Here is a 21,113-nt window from a genome sequence, read left to right on the forward strand (position 1 = left end):
ATAAGATAGAAATTACTATTATTACTTATTCTATTATTTAGTTGGTAGAAATAATTTTAAGAATAGTTTATGAATAATGGGTAAATGATAAAAATACTCTTTATTAAATTGAAAGATTTTTTAATTGAAGAACAAAAATACTATGATGAGAGAAAAAATACTCTTTATTGAAATTAAAGAATTTATTTTGTTAAAAGATAAAAATATTCTAAATAATAAAATCAAAATAACTTTTACTATAATTAAATAATATTTTCACCAAAATACAAACATATTTTTATTATAATTTAATAATATTTTGTATTAGAAGATAATTAAACTTTTTATTATAATTAAATAATATTTAAAATTAAAAGATAAAATATATTCTTCATTCAATTTAAATAATACTAAATAATATTCTTTATTACATTCATTATAATCAAATAATAATATTAATAATATTCTTTATAGTATTTATTATAGTTAAATAATATTAATATATTAATATATTAATATATTAAATAATATTTAAATATTTTCATTTCTTTTTTTTTGAAAATGAAGTAAAAAATTTTGTGTCTTCTGTGCTTTAGAGAGAGAAGAAGTGAGGAAGAGAGAAAAAAAAATAGATTTAGTATTTTTGATAAGGTAATTTTTTAAATTATAAAAGGTTATATTTGTCTAATCAACTTTTTTTTTTATTCCCAACAATTTGAAATAGCCATTACTAATGGTGGTTTTTGTAATGACTATTCAAGCTTGTCTTGAAATGGTTATTCTTCGGAATAACTTTATCTCAGGAATGAAAATAAGAGAGGAATGATTATTCTATTCCCCCCAACCAAGCATGCCTTTAAGGTAATAAAACAAGCTAATTAATCAAATGGAAAATAAATTAATAGATAATATTCAAAAAAGTCCATAAACAATGCAAGAAAAAATTAAATAAGCTCTTATTCTTTTATTGCGTTTAATCATACTCTATACTTTTATTTTGAGTCAAATAAACCGTTATAACTAATGGTTAACTAATTGTCATTAGTGAAAATATCACTTGTTATTTTATATCTACATAACGTTGATTTGGAATGTGAAAAATATCACATGATTATGTTATCATGTCACGTTAAATCAATTGTGATATGTCAATATATCACATTATTATCAATTATGATATGTTAGCTTGTCACGTCTATATCATGTGGTATAAAATAATATATGACATTTTAACTAAGTCAATTATTAGTCATAAGGGCTTATTTGATTCAAAATAAAAATATAAGAGCTTATTTGACTCAAAATAAAAATATAAGAACTTGATTGATCGTAATAAAAGTATAATAGCTTATTTAAATTTTCTTTTTAAAAAAAAAACTAGAAATTTCATTCAAATATCAAGAAATGAAATAGTAACTCATACTACTCTAGAACAACAAAAACTGCAAGGTAAACAAAAAAAGACTTGTAGTACAAACTCCTTTAGACCCCAAACAAAAAATTTACATCACCCACACCATATAAGAGGTAAGTGAGACCTTCACCTTCCCCATCCAAAGGTACAAAAATACAGTTGAAACATTAAAACCTTGTACAAATCAAAATCACTCCTCAGCTTAGGAGATGAACAGAGAGCATGAGGACCTATCTTGCAAAATATCTACAAGCTAGACCAAAACCATAGCAAAAACAAAAGTAGCATCCATAAAGTCGGTTCCAGACAACAAATCAAATCCAAAACATAGGAAACAACTTGTCCACAAAAACCACATAAGAACTAGCGTAAAAACATGGCTAGGCATAACTTATAAGAAGGAGGAAAAAAGGACAATACTTATCAATCTTTTAGAAGAATCGGGCCATCTTCGCCATCTTCAATAATAACCCACAGGAACTCATCCTCTCTCTCGACCTCGGCCTTTGCCAATGAATCAACAACCTTATTCACTAATCTTCGAATTTTCAAAAAATTCCAATTCTTCAACTGTGACTTGAAAAATTCCATATGCATCATGGTAGTTATATATGTCCAAGGGGTTGTTGACGGCTCCCTAGCCCACTTCATTGCAATCTCTGAGTTATTCTCCACAATAATGCAGTTGGCATTTCCCCACCTAGACGTCGTGACAATTTGGAAGGCGTTTTTTATTGCCTAGATCTTGCTGTATTAGCATCTATAACCTCAATCGACAACAAAAACTGAATTAACATTTTACCTCCATCGTCCCTAAGCACACCACCAATTCTTGCCTCACTCGGATTCCCTTTAGAAGCCCCATCAACATTAAATTTAACCATACCTCTCGAGGGTGCTTGCTAAATCACGTTAGGTTTAGCAGATTTTATATTCCTAAGGTGCCACCCTATACTTAGCATTCTTGACAGCTCCAATTGAAATATTTATGTTTGGCCACTTCGCATTTGCCCACCATGCAACACAGAGTTTAATGATATCATACAGTTGTTCACAATCCAAAGTTTGCCATTGAAAATAATATCGTTCTTAGCAAGCCAAATAGACCTAGCAATGGCAAAGAAAGCCATCCTCCATATATCTCCATTTTCCAAACCTTTTGCAATTTCATTCTAGCTCAAAAAGTTAAAGGATCTCGGTGATTTACCCATTTAAATCCTTAATTCTCAACCCACCAACTCCATAGCATCTACATCTTGGGGCACTTGAACAACAGATGCCTAATAGATTTCAATTCCTTTTTACAAAAAAAAAGATACTGCATTAGTTCCAGTATTCCCCTTCTTAACAAGGTTTCTCTCACAGTAATTCTTTTTTTAATTAAAAGCCACTAAAAAACTACAACTTTGAGAGGAGCCAAACCTTTCCATAAATCAGTCCAAAAACTATATTTCTGGTAATTCATTTCCAGCACATGACGGTAGTATGACTTAGTAGAATACTCACTGCTTGGGTTAAATTTCTAGATCAATTTATCTGCAAAACCATTTCCAAGCACTTAACCGTTTAACAATGTCATTAATGCAGACCACACCAATGCCAATGTTCTCCTACCCATTTGCCAAATTGATCCACGATATTGTTAGGTGAGGTCTGATCATGCATCAAATACAAATAAAATGCAACGAAAATAAATTTAAAAATTAAATTACGCATCACCCTCTTAGGATCTTCTTCATGTCAAATTAAATACAAAATTAAATTAAAAACAAAATATATATGATCATATCAAGTTTACCTAAATAACAAAGGTTGATGAATCTTCTTTTAAACCACCAAATCAGCCTTCAAAAAACTCAACCACCTCAGCTTGGTTGTTGCAAACCAAAGCTGTCCAAGGAATCCTTGTGCAGCCTTTAATGGTGATTCACACTAATGAATTAGAAAATCCTTCGTTAAGGATTGAGAGTGCTATGTGTTGACAATGTGCTAGCAAAGATGAGTTTCATAAACTCATAATCCACATAAAATTTTGAGGCTGAACACACAAAAGAAGTCCAGTGAATGAAAAATTATTTTTGCTCCATACAAGGAACGACAAGGCAAAAGGAATTTCTAATGTGTCATTCTCTTAATTTTTTAGCCGTTCTCTCTCATTTTGTTTGGAGGTTATAGCAAGGTATTTATACATTGGATTAATTTTAAACTCTAATTACAAAGCTATTTTGTAATTGCCAATTAATCCAATAATTTGATTAAATAATTTAATTCAGTTATGAAGAAGCCCAGTTAACTTAATTGTTTAATTTAATCAATTAAGCTCAATAACTTAATTAAATAATTTAATTAATTAAGCAACAATTTAATTAAACAATTTTAATCAATTAGGTTTAATGACTTAATTGAACAATTTTAATCAAATAGGCACAATGACTTAGTTAAACAATTTAATTAATTAGGCTCAATGATTTAATTAAACAATTTAATTAATTAGGCACAACTTAATTAAACAATTTTAGAGCATGTTTGGCTTGGCTTTTTTTTAGCTCAAAAGCTATTATAAAGCTTTTATAAAAAATAATAGCTTTTAAAATTAAGCTAAAGTTGTTTGATAAATTTAATTTTTATAAGCTCTGTTTTAATAAACTGTTTGGCAAAACAACTTATATAAACTCTCATTTTAATTAAAATTATTATAAAGGGTATTTAATAAATAACTTTTTATTAATCACTAATTTCTTTGTTCAAAATAAAAAAAAATTAACTTTATTTTTTATCTATTTAAAATAAATTTTTGAAAATATAAAAAAAAATTTATATAACATAAAGTTTATAATTAATAATAAATCATAAAAAAAGAGATGAAAGAAAGCAAGTAGTCGACTACTAGAACCCTTAACCTTAATAATGAAGAGAACCCAAAAAAGAAAAAGATAAGTATAAGGTGGTAGTAATAATTCCAGTAAATCACATTTAGCTATTGATGTCCTTGCCAATAAAGTTCACCTCCATGAACAATATTATCTCAACAACCATAATCAACAAATATTATGTCAATTTTCATCTAATTTATCTCAACAACCATTGGCCTTTTTGATTAATTATTTCAATCATAATCATCAAATATTATATACATCATAAGAAGTTAAGAATAAATAAACATCATATAATTGTCATATCAAACAATAAACTGAGAAATATCAACTAATAAAGAAAGTTTTCAAAGTCTAAAAAAAATGATAGAAAATAAAATGAAAAACAAAATAGAAGAAAAAGAAAAAATAATACTTGAATGCGGTTTTGAATTTTGAATCTTTTTTTCCTTAATTTTTGTAAGAACAAAACAAACTTAGAATGATGATTTGCAGAAAATGAGAGAGGAGAGGAAGATCGATAGGGAGAAAGAGAGGGAGTATTTTTTGAGAGAGGATCTTTTTGAGAAAAAATAACTCTTGTAATAAGCTGGCTTGTTTTTCTTAAAAAAAAAAAAGAGAAAGCTCCTAATTGGAGCTTTTTTAAGCTCTTTTTTTTTTAAGATTTTATTCTTTAAAAAAATTAATTTTTTTAAGAGTTTTTCACAAAATCCTGTTTGGCCCAACTTCTACTTTTAACTAGTAGATAAGGTAAAAATAAGCCAGGCCAAATAAGCACTTAATCAAGTGCTTGAGCAGCTCATAATTTCTAATTTGATTAAGTCCAAGTTAATCACCTCTCCTATTTTATTTTCAATATTCATTTTAGTTGTGTTACCCATTAGGCTTTTAACATGTTGGTAATGAACTCAATATATAATTCTTAAGTTAAATTTAAAATTAGATAAATTTAAACTACTTTAAATTTATCATTAATCAAGTCAACTACCTAGAATTCATAGACCAAGATTGGGATCTAGCAACCATCATGGCCACCCAAATGTTAGAAGAGTTAAGATGGTTTGACTTAACCTTTCAGTGATTAGCCTTTCAATGTAATTAATTCTCTCATCATTTATCTTGAAGATGATAAGAGTATGGTGTAGTGTTTACTCTTATTGATCTCCATATTCGTTTTTAAAGTTTGATCATCAACTTTATAAAGACTTATGAAACTCCTTTCATAATCATTAAGTCGCCTTGGCCAAAGACTTCAATAAGCTAATATCAACCAAGAACAGTTAGGATATGTCCCCTGAATTATTTGGGGTGATGAGTCCTATCTTGACCATTCATTTGCCTTCACATGCTTCATGTTATACCCAAAAGCATCCTATTTTGACATCTTTGGTTAGGCACCCTGTAGGGATGAAATCAAAGCATAACACTTCACACATAAGACAACCTGGTGTCTCAAGTCTAAGGAGTATTTACACAACTTTCACATGAGAAGTATTGCATAGACACTTGAGTGAAATACCAAATGCACTTTTCATGGCAAGTCAAGTTCAGTGAACTTGGCATTCTAATCAAGTACCTATATTCTAGTTCCAAGTATCTCTATACTCCAATTTATGAGATCGATTGCTTGCTTCCAAAGTAAAGAACATAGAACATACTAGTCTCTAGGCATCATTGATGTCCAATCTCAATGATACATTGACCAAGAACATTTTGAGATTATGCTTTGATGCTTAGGGATTTCATAACCACAACCCATTATAGTTCCCTTGCAAGGCATATTAATCTCATGGATTTTATCCAATTAGACTTATAACTTATTATAATTGATGTCTTATTGATGAAGGAAAACCTCTAATCATTCAACATGAATGATATTATTGCATGATTGAAATCAAGCCTTAACCAATCTCAATTAGCTACAAGGCTCATCCTAACAGATATCCCTCTTTTTGACAACAAGAGTGTTAACTCTCCAAAATTCATCATTCAATCCATCAATCTAATGTTCGATATTATGCCAAAAATAAAAAATACCAAACATACATAACAAACCCAAAAAAAGTTTGTCGGACAAATTAGATAAAAATCCACTATGAGAAAAAAAAAGTAAATTACAAGATTCAATATCTCACGCGTTTTGCTCAAAGTTCAACATTCGCAATTATTGGAACAACACAACAAAGTCACCTCTTTAGGAAACTACCATCAATATCTCCTTAGATTTGATAAATTGTAGTGATTCTCCTTCATCAAAACATTCTAAACACTAAAAGAAAGAAAACTTAATAATTAACTATACCTATTTCTCTCTTGATCTCGTCATGAAGCACAAAATTCTTACTATTTTTTTTGTTCAGTGCAACCTTCCTCTTTTCCTTTGTAGTTGTTGCTGTGATTTTATTTTTTAAACCTTTATCAACCAACTGACCTTAATGGCCAATAGGTGAGCATAATGAGACCAGACCCATTATGGGCCATTGGACCCTCATAAATATTGCAATCTCCACCTTTATCCCCATTGGAAGGAGATTAACTGACTTATCATATTGCATGTCAAATCTCTTAAACACTCATTTAACATAATTTTCTTGTGATAATCATAGTTTCTCAGCTTTCCTATCATGAATAATATCCATATCCAAAATCTGCTTAGCTAGAACTAAATCTTTCATGTCAAATGATGTAGACAATTCATCTTTTAACATACAAATCATATCAGCATCTTGTCCTCAATTAACATATCATCAACATATAACAAAAGAATAATAAAGTTGTCATCAAGAAATTTTCTAACATACACATAAGCATCTGTTGTCATTCTTTCATGGAAACAACTCACCATAAAAGATTGATTCTTATATCACTGTCTTAGAGCTTGTTTCAAGTAATACAAGCTCTTTTTTAATTTGCAAACCATGTGTTCTTTCCCTTTCACTTTAAAACATGTAGATCACCTCATGCAAGTCATCTTGCAAAAGTATAGTCTTTACATCAATTTGCGTAAGCTCAAGATTCAAACTAGTTGCAAATCCCAATACAACTCGAATGAAACTCATCTTTGCCACTGGAGAAAAGATCTCATCACCAAATAAGCTTTTTACCTTACTAGCTTTACACCATCTTTTTTCAACTTGAACACCTATTTGTTCTTCAATGGGTCTCTCACCCTTTAGAAGCTTAGCCAACTCATAAGTATTTTTTTCTGCAAAGAATTCATTTCTTTGCATTGGTTTTAACCAACAATTCTTGTCTTTATAAGATTACGCTTTCTAAAAGCTCTTTGGCTCCCCTTTATTAGTAACAAAAAATAATCAGAACTAGGATACCTAGTACATGATCAATACTCTATACCTAGTACATAATCAGACTTTGTGTTCACTTGCAAGAGAGGTTGCTCCCCTTAGTCAACATCTATTGTATCTAGTAATGCAATGTAATTACTAGCATCTAAATGCATAAACGGTCATTAAAGTGCTCAACTACATGCATAAACGGTTAGTGAATTTGTGGAAAACAGATAAAAAACTATCAGTGTACATGAACTTAACAATCATTAATAATCTTATAACTTTAAGTTATTTATATTTTTTGCATATATTATAACAATATCAATCATAGTTATCATTATTTAATATTTCACAAACAAATATACCTCTACATTATCATAGACATATGGACAAGATTCATCCTCATAGCCAGAGTTTGATTCCCAAGCTTAGGCTCATGCAATTGGAGGGGTGCAAACCATTCAAACTCACATTTACGGGTTTGGTATGAGGGTCTCTGCTACAACATTACTTGATGCAACAAGCACTGGCATAAACCTTGAGTTCGTGTGTAGCCCTTCTGTTGAAAATCTTTCCCATCAATTAGTTCCTTGATGCAATAAAGTGCTAACCCTAGAGGAAAACATGCATGACATATTCGTAAGCAAATAAGGGTGAATAATGAGAATATGAACTATTATGGAATGAATCTTACAGATGATGAGATCATGGTAAAAGGGAACTTCCAATATAAAAGAGGATTATAGAAGAGATGACAATGAGCCATCATGACTTCACTCATATTTTTTGTATTGACAAATGAATTGTATGAATAATTTTATATATAATAAAAAAATTTTAATTATTTCAATTTTTCATTTTATATAGTAAGACGAATTTGTGCATTACTGTTATATTTTTAGTGATTTTGAGGTTTAATATGGACATCTCCTTATTTTTTGATGGAATATTCTGTTGAAAACTATCACCAATGAAATAATTTGTTGAAATATTCCTTTTCTCGATGAAATGTTCTACAAGGAAAAGCCATTTTTATTGTAGTGAAATTCAAATATGACAATTCAATTTATCTCTAAATAAATTAAAATAATTAGTGATAAAACTCAAATTCGATCAATTATAATTCAAAGACTTAAAGTTTGACCAATTAAAATTATTTATGAATCATCATGTTTTATCTCTAATTACATTAATACAATTTAGAGATAAAATCAAAGAGAATAAATTCTTATGGAATTCTCTAATCTAGCTATATAAATATAATGCTCCTTTAACACAAGCACAATTATGAAAGAAGATTCTGAATAACAAAGTCTTCAAAACTCTCACAAGTCCAAGAAAAAATTTTAGAATAAAGCCAAAATTCCAAGAGTTTCAACCTACTAGTATTTTGAAAACACAAGGAAGATTCAAAGAATCAAAGCCTTTCAACAGTTTCAACCTACAAGTCAAAATTCCAAAACACACTATTTAGAAGAAGATTTTAAAGACTCAAAATTTATCCAAATCTCAAGAATCAAATTTGAAGAATTGAATAAATTTTGAAAAATGTTGATATTAATGTTCAAGGTTTTTTTTTTTTTTGTGTTTAATGCTTGTAAAAACTTTTGAACTATTCAAGAAAATTCAAATAAATTTTGGTTCTTCTATTATGTTCAATCAAGCCTCATAATTTTTCTTTAAATCGAATAAGCCCTTATAATTAATAGTTGACTAATTATCATTAGTCAAAATAACACTTTGTCATTTTATGACTATGTGATGCTAACGTTGAGGGTGAAAAATGCCACACAATCACACTAGCATATCACATCATCATCCATTATGACATGTTAACATGCCACAGCAACATCAAGTTGCATAAAATGACAAGTAACATTTTGACTATTAACATGTAGTGAACTGATAACTCTATTATATAGAGTCATTTGACACATTTTAGAGGCATAAGTAGCTAGATTTTTGAGATTTTAGATTCAAATTTTAGCATTTTAGGTGTTTTTCTAGTTTAAGTTTGATTACATATTGAGTAGTTATTTAAGTTATTTTAGTTTAATTTTATGCTATTTTGTTTTAAATTACTTTAAGAGTAGTTATTTCTAATTTCTCTTATTGCTTTTGTAAGAAATTTGATGAAAAAGGCTCATTTGATGAAAATCCGTGAAAGTATGATGATGGCTTCATTTGTATATGTTTCTATATTTTGACCATATCTCTCTATACAAAACTCCACATGAGGTGATTCTTAGACCAATAGAACGCTAAGAGAAAGGGATATAACTTTTATTTGTACCACTTCACCCAGTTTTGATTGGATCATGGTCAAAATATCTGTCTAATTCACAGCATTGCAATAGTATGCATGGACTAAACATGATGCGGTATTTGGAGCATATCTTTCACTCCAGAAGTCCAATTGATGTAATTCTTGAGCCATTGGATATTTAAGAGACAAGTATAAAACTTTCATGTTTACCATTTCACCCAGTTGGAATCATATCAGCATAAAAATCATGTTGGAAGATGCTTAACTGCTACAATTGTGCACAAGGCAGCATGTGGAGGAAAGCTACTGCCTTGAGTTACTCAAGGCCGCAGTGCCGAGGAAACCAAGACTGTAATGCTGAGGAGAACAAGGCCACAATGCTGGTGAAAGGAAGGGCACCATACAAATTTATGAGGCTAGAGCACTGCAATGCCAAGAAAGGAAGGACGCGATGCTATTGTAGCAAAAAAGGCAGCTCGGCGAAGCTAGGAAATTGTGGTCACGACGCTGGACGATTTTCCAAAAATAAAAATTTGACGAGATTTTGGAAATGAGGTTCCTTAGAGCGTATTTAAGGGACATTTTTCAGAGGTTTTAAGAGAGAGGCAGCAAGCAACTTTTTTGAGAAAAGGAGCCAAGAACAAAGCAAGAAAATAAGAGAATTTGAGAGATAATTGAGATTGCAAAGCTTTTATAATTAGTTTCTTTCTCTATTTTGCGTCTCTTTTTTTCTTTAACTTGGATTCACAGCTAAATTTCTTTGGATATTGTTTTTATTAGATATTATAAGCTAAACTATTTTTCTAAGATTGTGGTGGATTTCAACTTGTAATCTGAATATTTTTTTCTCTTTTATTTAGTATGAGTGGGTATAGTTTTGCTTATTCAAATTTATTCTTAATGCTTTTGATTGTCTGGCCAATAGTTAACTAACCTGTGAATCTAATTGAGACTCGACAGAGAGATTTTAAATTGAACTAATGTTTGAATAATGTATATTCACGTCACTTAGGTGATCTGATTCATGATTCGAGTAAATAAACCCCAATTGTCATACATAGCCAAATTGGAACACTAGCTTAATGAACGTTATTTAATTGATTCTTATAGACATATAGTGACCCAATTAAGTTAGGTATGTGTGCAAGCATCTCGACAGAGACTTGTACATAGCTTTGGATTATATGTTAGTAAAACGACCTATGAATGTAAATAATAGGAGAAGCTGGTATCAGATGAAGTGTTAAATGAACCCATAATCTTAGGTTTTAGTCTATTGCCCTTTTCAAGTAATTTTAATTTTTGTTAGTTAATTTAGTGCTTTTGTAATTTTGTTTTTATTAATTTTTTGAAAATTTTAGTTACTTAAATAAGATTAATTTGTCATAAATTTTAGTACTTAGTAAAGATTTAAGAACAAATCTTCATGGGAACGATACTCTACTTCATCACTATATTACTTGTTTGCAATAGTGTGCACTTTTGTAAAAATTCAACAACATGAACTATTAGTCATAAGGGCTTATATTTTGGTTCAAAATAAAAAGTTTAAAGGCTTGATTTAACATAATAAAAAAATAACGATTTATTTGAATTTTCTTGAATAGTTTAAGGACTTTCTTTAGGTATTATGCATTTTTTTAAGAAATTGCTTTTCATTCTTGTTCTAGTCCAAATAAGGAGATCAATTACGATCGTTCTAGATCAAACGATCGAGACCCTTGATAGCAATTTTATTAAAGAAACAAATAAGAAGATTATTCTTTCACTTTAAAAAATTTCCATAGATTATACTTGACTGTTTGATTAATGAAATTGTTAGTCTCCAAATTTTCTTATCTTATTTCCCACATGAAATTTATGTATACACACTAGACAAAGTCACTTCGACTCCCCTCCATTACACTAACAAGGCTTTTTGAGTTTGATGGAAGCCAAACTTGCTGTTGCCAAGTTGGTGGGATTGAGGTTTGAGCCTAGTGACGCCATGCTAATGGGATATCTCTTCAGCACAGACATAATCAAGAATTTTGACTTGTATGGAGAGAAAGAACCTAGGGAAATATGGGAGTTGTTTGGTGGGAGCCATCTTTAGTCCAATGAAGATCTGTACTTCTTCACTCGATTAAAGAAGAAATCCTAAAACAGTTCCAAGGGTCAATTGCTCAGTTGGCACTGATATGTGTATGGGTGAAGTGTTGGGCAAGCCAATAACATGTTCTTGACTATCAGTACACACTATAAAAATACAGACTTTTTTCAACAAAATTTTTCGTAAGAAATAGGCAAGTTTAAGTTGGAAATGCTTTTTTTTCGATGGATTTTCAATGAAATTTTCTGTTAGAAATTTCATCTTTGAAAGTGTTGTTGAAAATACTTTTTATCAAAACTCCCATAGAATTTTCGTTGGAAAAGAGCTTACTTTTGATATATTATTTTTCACAAAATCCGTTGGAAAACACAAAAATTCCAACGAAAGTTTCTGACAGAAATTCATCTCCAACAGAATTCTGTTGGAAAATTCCAACGGATTCGCTGATGGAATTTTTCGTTGTTGGAATTTTTTGTTGAAACTTTCTAGCAGACGGTCGACGAAAGTTTTCATTGAAAATTACCAACAGACATCCAATGGAATTTTTCGTTGGAAATTACCAAAGGAGTTTTCAACCGATTTTCCTTTGGAATTTTTTTTTGTTGGAAATACCAATGGACGTCCGATGGAATTTTCCGTTTGAAATTACCAACGAAGTTTTCAACAGAATTTTTCATTGGAATTTACCAACAGAATTTTCTGTTGGAAATTTGCAACGAAAATTTTTGTAGGATAATCTATTGGTAATTTCCAATGGAATTTACTGTTGGCAACGCTCTACCAACAAAAAATTTCGCAGAAATCCCCAAAATCGTAAATTTTGTTATTAGAATAATCATAATTACAAATTAATAAAAATAATCTATGCAACGTACAATTTACATGCAGTTAAAATACTTAATTCAAAGTCGAGTTAGTAGAATTAAAAATCATTACTAACACACAATATGCAAATATAAAAATAAAGTTAAATGTGCTATTGTATGCCATGCTAAAAAAGTTTCTAAGTCAAATTCGAAAAATAGGCTATTATCATGAAATGTCACCTTATTCGTCAGAATCTAAACTTGAAGTACTCACATGGGCTTTTTTCAAACGCTTCTTTGTCACCTTTGGTTTCATACTTGCCATAAATTCATTCATGGTTCCAAAATGTTACGTCATTTGCTCACGCATTTGCCTCATATCATTTGATAGATTTTCCACTTTTTCTTCCAACCTAATATCAGGACCGGTGTAAGGGCTAGCCATTGACTCAGATGTTGCTGCATCATTAAATATAGTTATAGTAGGCCTCCGAGAACCAAACCCATACACGTGAGTAAATCATTAAGTATAGTTCAAATGTTGCTGCAGCACCGACACACAAGTAGACTAAATTTTTTAATCTTGGCAAGTCTTTTTCTTAATCCAATAATAAAATTTTAGCTTCAAAGAAAAGATGGATTAATCCTTTCAATTCCTCGTAAGAAAAAGCAAGCAAAAACTGGGTGCGCCTTCTACTTCGTGGAAGGTTAGGTAAATGAAAGAGCAAAGTTGGTGTCACAATTTCATAGTCCTGCTTAATATATTTCTCCCTTTTGAACTTAGTTTAAACCACCACAAAAAGAGTTTTCAACTCTTATACATAATCACAATTAATTAATTAATTTAATACTATGATGATTTCCAAAGGGTAATCATTTTTAACTTGATTATTCCAAACTGAACTATTATGCGTTGATTGTGAAATTTGGATCACATCTACAAACAATTCAAAACTAGAAGTTAAGCATATATTGTTGTTAGTTGAAGGCATACAATAAGAAAATTTATTATGGCTAAATATCAAATTTTAGTGTATGTTGTCTTTTTTGACAAGTTTGCAAGGAAATTATGCAATTTCAAGTGAATAAAGCCAAAAAGGTCATGCAGTTTGGCAAAATAAAATTAAGGCAATTGATAATTTTTTGTGAATAAAGAATCACTGTCAATCATTCCTATATATATAAGTTTTATCCTCTATTAAGGTGAAAGTTTCTAGATGCTTTAATCAATGCCAGGATAAATCAGGCTTTGACTAATTGATAAGTTTTACACAAAAATTATTTATATAAAATTTGAAATCGAGAACGAATATGAAATATTGCAAAAAATTTACAAACTAAATATTCAATTTTCATACTATAGTAATAATATTATGACAAAAATTTGACATACCTTGAACTGTATTTTGATATAGTACAGATATAGATCAAAGAAAAAGTAAATCTCGAAGATTATTGGACTACTTGACTTGTCAAAATAGAAAGAAGGTAAGTAAAGCTTAAAATATTCTTAATATGCTTTCTAATATGCTATCTAATATTCCAACCAAAGATAACGATTCATTTATCAACCAGGAGAGAAATCCTTTCCTAGGAATCAATACAAAACAAGGGAAGAACCCCAAATGGTAAAAAACAAAAAACAAAAGAGAGAAAATAAAATAAAGACCCTAAAACAAAGTTACAAAAAAAAATCAATGAAAGAAAACACTATAAAAAGAAAGCCAAGACAAGGCCTCTTGAAGATGAAAGAGATCAATCAACCACTAGCAGCTCAACATCAACAGAACATTAACACTGCAAAGAAAAAAAAAAACCAAGACAGCAATAGTAAAGCCAAGAAGTAGCAGAAACAAGAAGCAAAACAACCAAAAGTCCTCCAAATCAACATCTTAAAAACAAAGCACCAAAGTAGAAAACATAACACAAAAGCCAGTAAAAAAGTAAAACGTAATTGGAACAATAGAAACTCAATAGGAGCATGGCAACAAGGAGAGAAGCTAGGACATGGAAGGCTCAAGTAAACAAAACTAGAAAAAGACCTTAAGATCGAAATTGCAGAGGATATGGAGAGTTTGGCGAGAAGCTTTAGTCAGCACAGCAGTAGAACAAAGCAAGCTTCAATCGACAAAGGAGCTTCAGTTGTCATTCAGCATGGAAAGGGGGGTAAAGGTCAAAGGCTTTCGATGGATCTCGAATGAGAAGGGGATCCGGCTAAAAATTAGGGATTTGAGATTGGGGATTTGCCTGGCTTCAATAATATATTTTAGAATGATTAATTGTGCTCAAGTGAATCAGTTATCCAGCTAAGTATAGTCTTAGAGTATAAGCAAACTCTTAGAAAATGTTGAACGAGTGATAGAGTTGGTAAAGGCATGCTTAATTTTTCGTCACACACAACAAAATTTAAACATTATATATTTTATTAATAATAATAAACTTTTATTATATTCATATTAAACTTTACTATATAAACTATAAGGATTACAAAAACAATATATTTAGATAATCATAATATATTAGACATTAATGTATAATAAAATATATTTAATATAATTAAGTTGTAAACAAACCTTGATATTATTTTATTGTGTATATGTCGTAGCATACAGGTCCGAGAACCCAACTGCTAGACATAGGAAATTTAAGGAGTCGCCACTAATATTTTTTTTTATCTAAGTGCAATTGGCCACCTATTACATTTGTTTTATTCGACGGAGTCCTAAATTGATCTTAGGTCCATCTAAGAACAATAAACTGATCTGTGAATTTTTAGATTTTGGTTTGAGAATACAATTACGCATGCAGAAGGATTAGCACCCTCTGACGCCTGTTCCACTAACGGTACCACTTAATCATATGTTATCCTAAACCATTGATTTTATTATTATATTTTTCTAATTATTGTTTATTTACTTTATTTTTTATTTTATTAACAAATTAAAATATTTTACTTGATTTTACAGGTAAGACGTGCTCATGATGCAATTGTGAAATGTATAGCATAAAGTCTGGATGATGCCAAACAAAAACCTTCTATTGAAGATATTTCCCGAATCCGCCTATCATACTAGTGAAATCCAGGGATATTCTCTCACCTAGGAAAATACTTGAAAAACTCACATTCGCAAGTTTGACAAGTATATCCAATCATTGGGGTAGTCGTTTGCAAGTAAAAAAAATATTTTCGTGAATACATTTCTATTATGATCAAAAGCTTTTTATTAAAGATATTCTCTAAACCCTCATATCATACTAGTGGGATTTAGAGGTATCTTTTCGCCTAAAAAATTTTCTGAAAGAACTCGCTTTTGCAAGTGCCCTCGCAAAGTTCCATCATCGGGGCCTTGACTCGTGCACACAATACATCTATATGCCATGACATTTAACGATGCAGCGATGATGTGTAACATGCTCATAAATTTCAATATTTGTTTATTAACCTTCCTACAACTCTTTTGTTATTTCTTTGAAATTTTTTTATTATTTTTCTTTGTACGCATATAAATCATGGAGAAGCATGTTATATTTATTATTTTTATCTAACTATTTTTTTATTTCATTTTATTATAGATTTTTTATATTTAAGTATTTATCTATTTTGCTATATAAATTTGCATTTTCACCTAAACACTATTTTTTTAAAACCAAATATCTCATTTCATAATTATTATTTATGTATTTTTTTTATAAATTAATTTCTTTCCTATTTTGTATTAACCTAACCTATTTTCTTTTTGACTAACTATTTTTTTTATCTTTTCTCATAAATCTATTTTATATTTGCCTTATATAGTTTAGCGGTATTGACTATTGAGAATTTACCATAATTGAAAGTTTTATTATTTTTTATTATTTAGTTATTATCTTCATTATGTCTTTACTTGTTTAGTTTTTATATTTTGCTTAATTAATAATTAGGTTAATATATTTTCATCTATTTAAGATAAGAAACATCAAGATTCAAAATTAAAACCCTTTCATCATACTGGTGAGATCTTAATCGAAAACCCTTTACCAAGAAGAATTCATTCGAAATTGTGACTTCACGCATTTCAAATGAATATTTCATCATTAGTATAGTCAAAATAACACGTTTTAGTATTTATTATTTACTTATTTATTATTAACTTTTCTATCCCATCTGTTTTCCTTTTATGTATTTTTATAAGCTTTATATAGCTAAATATTTTATCATCATTTTTACCTATATATATTTTATATAACTTGCTGTTTTAAGTTCTTCTATTTTTTTTTTATATTCCACTTAAACATACTGCATATAAATAGATAATTTTTTATTTTTCTATAATTTCTATATCTTCTATTCTATTTAAGCGTTTTTGTCTTTTATAATTCTTATTTTTTACAACTAAGTATTTTATACTTTCATAATTTTATTTTTACCTAAAAATATTTTATAACTATCTATGTTATCTTTTTAATTTTTAGTCTGCTGAAATATATTTCATGACTAACTATTTTAATATTTATATTCAATATTTCATAAAAATGCTTTCTTGCATTTTTATTTTCCAAAGTTAATATTTGGGCTCAAACTATGTTAAGATCCATGAAGGAAACTCTTTAAAAAACATCCAAAGCAACAGCCCAAAGATTGCAATAAATAAAGCCCAAATCAGCAACCCATATAACGATAAAGACATCATACATAGCTTGGGCTCAGAGTAGCCCAAGGACTTCAAGGCTTCTCTTCAAGCTTGGGCTCTTTCTGACCCAAGGTGAAGAAAAGCCTTAAGATGGCTTAGAAGGTGGGCCTGGTGAGATTTAGTCCACAACCAGCCTATTCCCATAAACCACTAAGCCTTCAGCTCTTGCAATAGAAAAGGAAATTCGACTCAATTCCAAACAGTGCTGCCCGCCCAACTGGTTGCTTGGATTGATTACTGCCTACATAGACAAGTAAACGAACCCAAAAAAATACAGGACATTTTAAAAGTGAAGAAAAAATGTAAGTAAAACATAAAAAATAAAAACTAAATATCAGTTATAAAAAAATTAAAAATCTTTACACTATTTGGTTTTATTTGTAAAGTTTGTAATGCCAAACTCATTCGAAAATGGTAATTGAACTAAAAAGTATAAGAAAAACCAAACGAAAACAAAATTGAATGAGACACATGAACACTTACTACACCTAAAAACTCAAAATGCAAAATGAAGAGGGAAAAAAAGTAGTGAAAACTTAGAAAATAAAGAAGCATGAACACATACTACACTTAAAAATTCAAATGGCACATTTGGTTCGCAGAATAGATAAGAATAGAATAAAATAGTTATTTTGTGGGAATAGAATAAAGTAAGAATAGAATATAATAGTTATTACTTTATTTGGTATAGTTACTGGAATAGAGCAGGAATTGTTATTATAATTTATTACAGTGTTTTGTTGGTAGAAATAAGATTGGAATAAGAAAGAAATAGGTGATAAAAAGACAAAAATAACCTTGATCATATTAACATTTATTTTCATGAAAAAATAAAATTATCCTTATTATAATTTAAATACATATTTATCTCAGAAAACAATTATCCATCATAATTATATTTTACCTCAATTGCTAAAAATAATTATAATTTACACACATTTTTATAAATGGATAATTATTCTAAAATATAATTTAATTATATTATATTTTTGCCATCATACTCAATTAAATTTTGTGTATAAATGTTTCTTTTTAGTAAATTCTTCGCATGTTAAGAATCATTTTCAAAATATTCCATAGACAAAATATTGCAGAGTAAATATTTGGGAAAAAAACAAAAAAACAAGTAAAAGTAGAAAATCATGTTATTTATATATTAAATAGAAAATCATATCTTTGAAATTAGAAAGATGGTCTTAAATTTTTTCCTAACAAAAAATGTAAATTATGTCCTTTGATATATTAAATAAAAAATCATATTACTTTAAAAAAATATCATTTCTTTAAACCAAGCATATGGTGCTGAGGAAATATAAATGCAAAAGAGAAAAATAACGTGTCTTTCAAATTAGATAAGCATTCCATCTCTAGGAAGAAAATGACAATTTACAAGCATAACTAGTGCATATTAGCATGGAAAGCAATAAATAATAAAAAAGCCTTGTCATACTATAAATGCCCTTTACATGAAAATATTATTATATGTAATCAAAAGCCAATGTCTAGTTTACAAAAATACACTAACTAGGAAAGTAATGGATGAATATTCATCATATTACATTAACTTACAACATCCATAAAACCATTAAAGTAGCTACAATAACATCACCATTATACAACCAACAACACAACGGTCAACTCAAAAGGGTTTAGACTTGTTAATGAACCTCATAATTAGTATCAACATCAACCAGAAGTGCCAAAAACTTACAATATCAGGAACTTGCCTTCACAAAAAGTTTTAGAGCCATCAAAGCTCAACAGTCAGCAAGAAATATCCTCAGCGATTTAGGTCTTCGATCAGGATCAATACTGAAAAACACAAATATAAGAGTCGGAGATTCAAGAAATTTAATCGAAGCAAGAACCCTTTCCATTGCTGTCAATCCCTTTACTTGACTTAAAATTCCATCCAACTCTTAAGCCTTTTGTTGGATGTTCACCTCTGCCCCAACACTTTTGCTAAACTCAATTCCAGCCTCTTTTATGTTTTCACCCAATATCGTGGCAGCAGTAATAATTGATTCGGATGTAATGGGATCACTCGTCTCATTTTTCCTTTTCTTCTTCCTTACTGAAGTTGTTTCACTTTCAGGAGCTGATGTTTGAGGTTGAATATTAGAGAAATCCTCATCGTCGAAACTATATCTAGCTAGGTTTTCACCTTCAGTTTTCACATTTATTGTATCATTACAGTCCTGCATTTCTTCGAGGATATCTATTGCAGTTTGTGCATCTTTTCCTATTGCACGATCTCTTGCATAAATAAGACTAAGCTCATTGAAGAAAGGAAAACTCTTTCTTCTAAATGGGGCCACCTCCTTGTGACTCTAATAACAAAAAAAAAAATGACTATTAGTTATATTATTATTAAGAAACTAATATAAAATACTTAAATAAGTTCAACTCAAAAACATACCTGTATGTAAGATTCCCATACAGGATCATCAGCAACAACCATGTTCTTTTGATCATCCCACCCAAATCCACTAGTATGTGTCTCTTGCACCATATCATATATAATAGCCTATTCTTTTTTCAAAGTCTTTATTCTAGACTTTATGTGAGGCTTTGCCTTCAAGTTTGCATTTGGTAATTTTGTTGCAAACATATTTTTAAGTTCTAACAAATAACCCCCTCTAAAACCACTGTCAGCATTGTATTTTTCTATATTGTGCAAATCAATCAAAGCTGAAACAAGTGCAACATCTTTAGGATAATTCCATTTTCTTTTGGTTCTTTTTGAACTTTGAGAAGTTAGGGTTGTAGATGTGGACATTGTTTCTACCATACACCAAATATTTAATTATAAAAATTAATTATAATGCTAAAAAAATAAAAGATCAAGAGATATATCCAATAATATATTAAAACTTGTTAAACTTTATTCACATGATAAAAAGTACAATATAAACAACAATTAACAACCCATTAAGACACTAAGAACAAATAAGAAAAAAGCACAACTTGTACTGATAAAGGAAAAAAACACTAAAACAGTCCTTCAATAACAATATGCCTAACAAATGTCAATCATCATTTTGCCTAGATGCTTGCCATTCATTGAACATCTGATTTGCTAATTCCATTCTCAAATTACCATAAACATCAGTAGGATCAATAGTACTTATAAAATCCTCATCAACTGCTATGTTGGTTTCAATATATTCCCCTAAATCCACTTCAATAGGATCAAAACTCATCTCCCTCTTAATAAAATTATGAAGCAAACAACAAGCTATAATAATCCGATTATGTATCCTAATTGGATAATATGATGGACTCCTAAGGATACCCCACCTCATTTTCAATAACCCAAAACATCTCTCTATAACATTGCGAGCAGCAGCATGTTTCATATTAAAAAATTCTTCAGGACTGCTTGGTTCATGGCCTTGACGCCATTCATTCAAATGATATCGTTGACCCCTAAAAGGTGCAAGAAAGCCCTCACAATTTGTATAGCCCGCATCAACTAGATAGTAACAACCTATATAAAACAAACTAAATAAGTTATTTATTTATTTAAATAGAATAATCATATAGTACATAATTTATTATATTTTCCCATTATAATAGGAAAGCTTACCATGAGGCACTTTAAGTCCATTTCTTCTCCTTAGTGCATCTCGAAGAACTCTGCTATCAGCTACAGACCCTTCCCAACCAGGAAGAACAAAGACAAATTGCATGTTAGGTCTACATACACCTAACATATTTGTT

At 29.6% G+C, this 21,113-nt stretch overlaps 2 protein-coding genes across 2 annotated transcripts; both read right to left on the reverse strand.

Annotated features, from left to right (window-relative positions):
- LOC108663737 (uncharacterized protein At2g29880-like) lies at positions 18,948-19,951 on the reverse strand. Its single transcript, XM_018129044.1, has 2 exons — positions 19,810-19,951; positions 18,948-19,720 (listed from the first exon to the last, which is right to left on the reverse strand). Exons 1-2 carry the CDS (start codon positions 19,900-19,902, stop codon positions 19,310-19,312), a joined length of 504 nt encoding a protein of 167 aa, XP_017984533.1. The 5' UTR covers positions 19,903-19,951; the 3' UTR covers positions 18,948-19,309.
- On the reverse strand, positions 20,326-21,094 carry LOC108663726. Its single transcript, XM_018129035.1, has 2 exons — positions 20,980-21,094; positions 20,326-20,880 (listed from the first exon to the last, which is right to left on the reverse strand). Exons 1-2 carry the CDS (start codon positions 21,080-21,082, stop codon positions 20,420-20,422), a joined length of 564 nt encoding a protein of 187 aa, XP_017984524.1. The 5' UTR covers positions 21,083-21,094; the 3' UTR covers positions 20,326-20,419.

Source organism: Theobroma cacao, chromosome 10 (genome assembly GCF_000208745.1).
Source record: "Theobroma cacao cultivar B97-61/B2 chromosome 10, Criollo_cocoa_genome_V2, whole genome shotgun sequence".
Lineage (NCBI taxonomy): Eukaryota > Viridiplantae > Streptophyta > Magnoliopsida > Malvales > Malvaceae > Theobroma > Theobroma cacao.

What these genes read in the sequence shown, in the direction of transcription:
- LOC108663737 (XM_018129044.1), bottom strand. Translation starts at nt 19,902, where the DNA reads ATGGTGCAAGAGACACATACTAGTGGATTTGGGTGGGATGATCAAAAG. An exon ending in TATGGGAATCTTACATACAG is followed by an intron (nt 19,721 to 19,809) that starts GTATGTTTTTGA and finishes TTTTGTTATTAG; the next exon opens with AGTCACAAGGAGGTGGCCCC.
- LOC108663726 (XM_018129035.1), bottom strand. Translation starts at nt 21,082, where the DNA reads ATGCAATTTGTCTTTGTTCTTCCTGGTTGGGAAGGGTCTGTAGCTGAT. An exon ending in TGGACTTAAAGTGCCTCATG is followed by an intron (nt 20,881 to 20,979) that starts GTAAGCTTTCCT and finishes TGTTTTATATAG; the next exon opens with GTTGTTACTATCTAGTTGAT.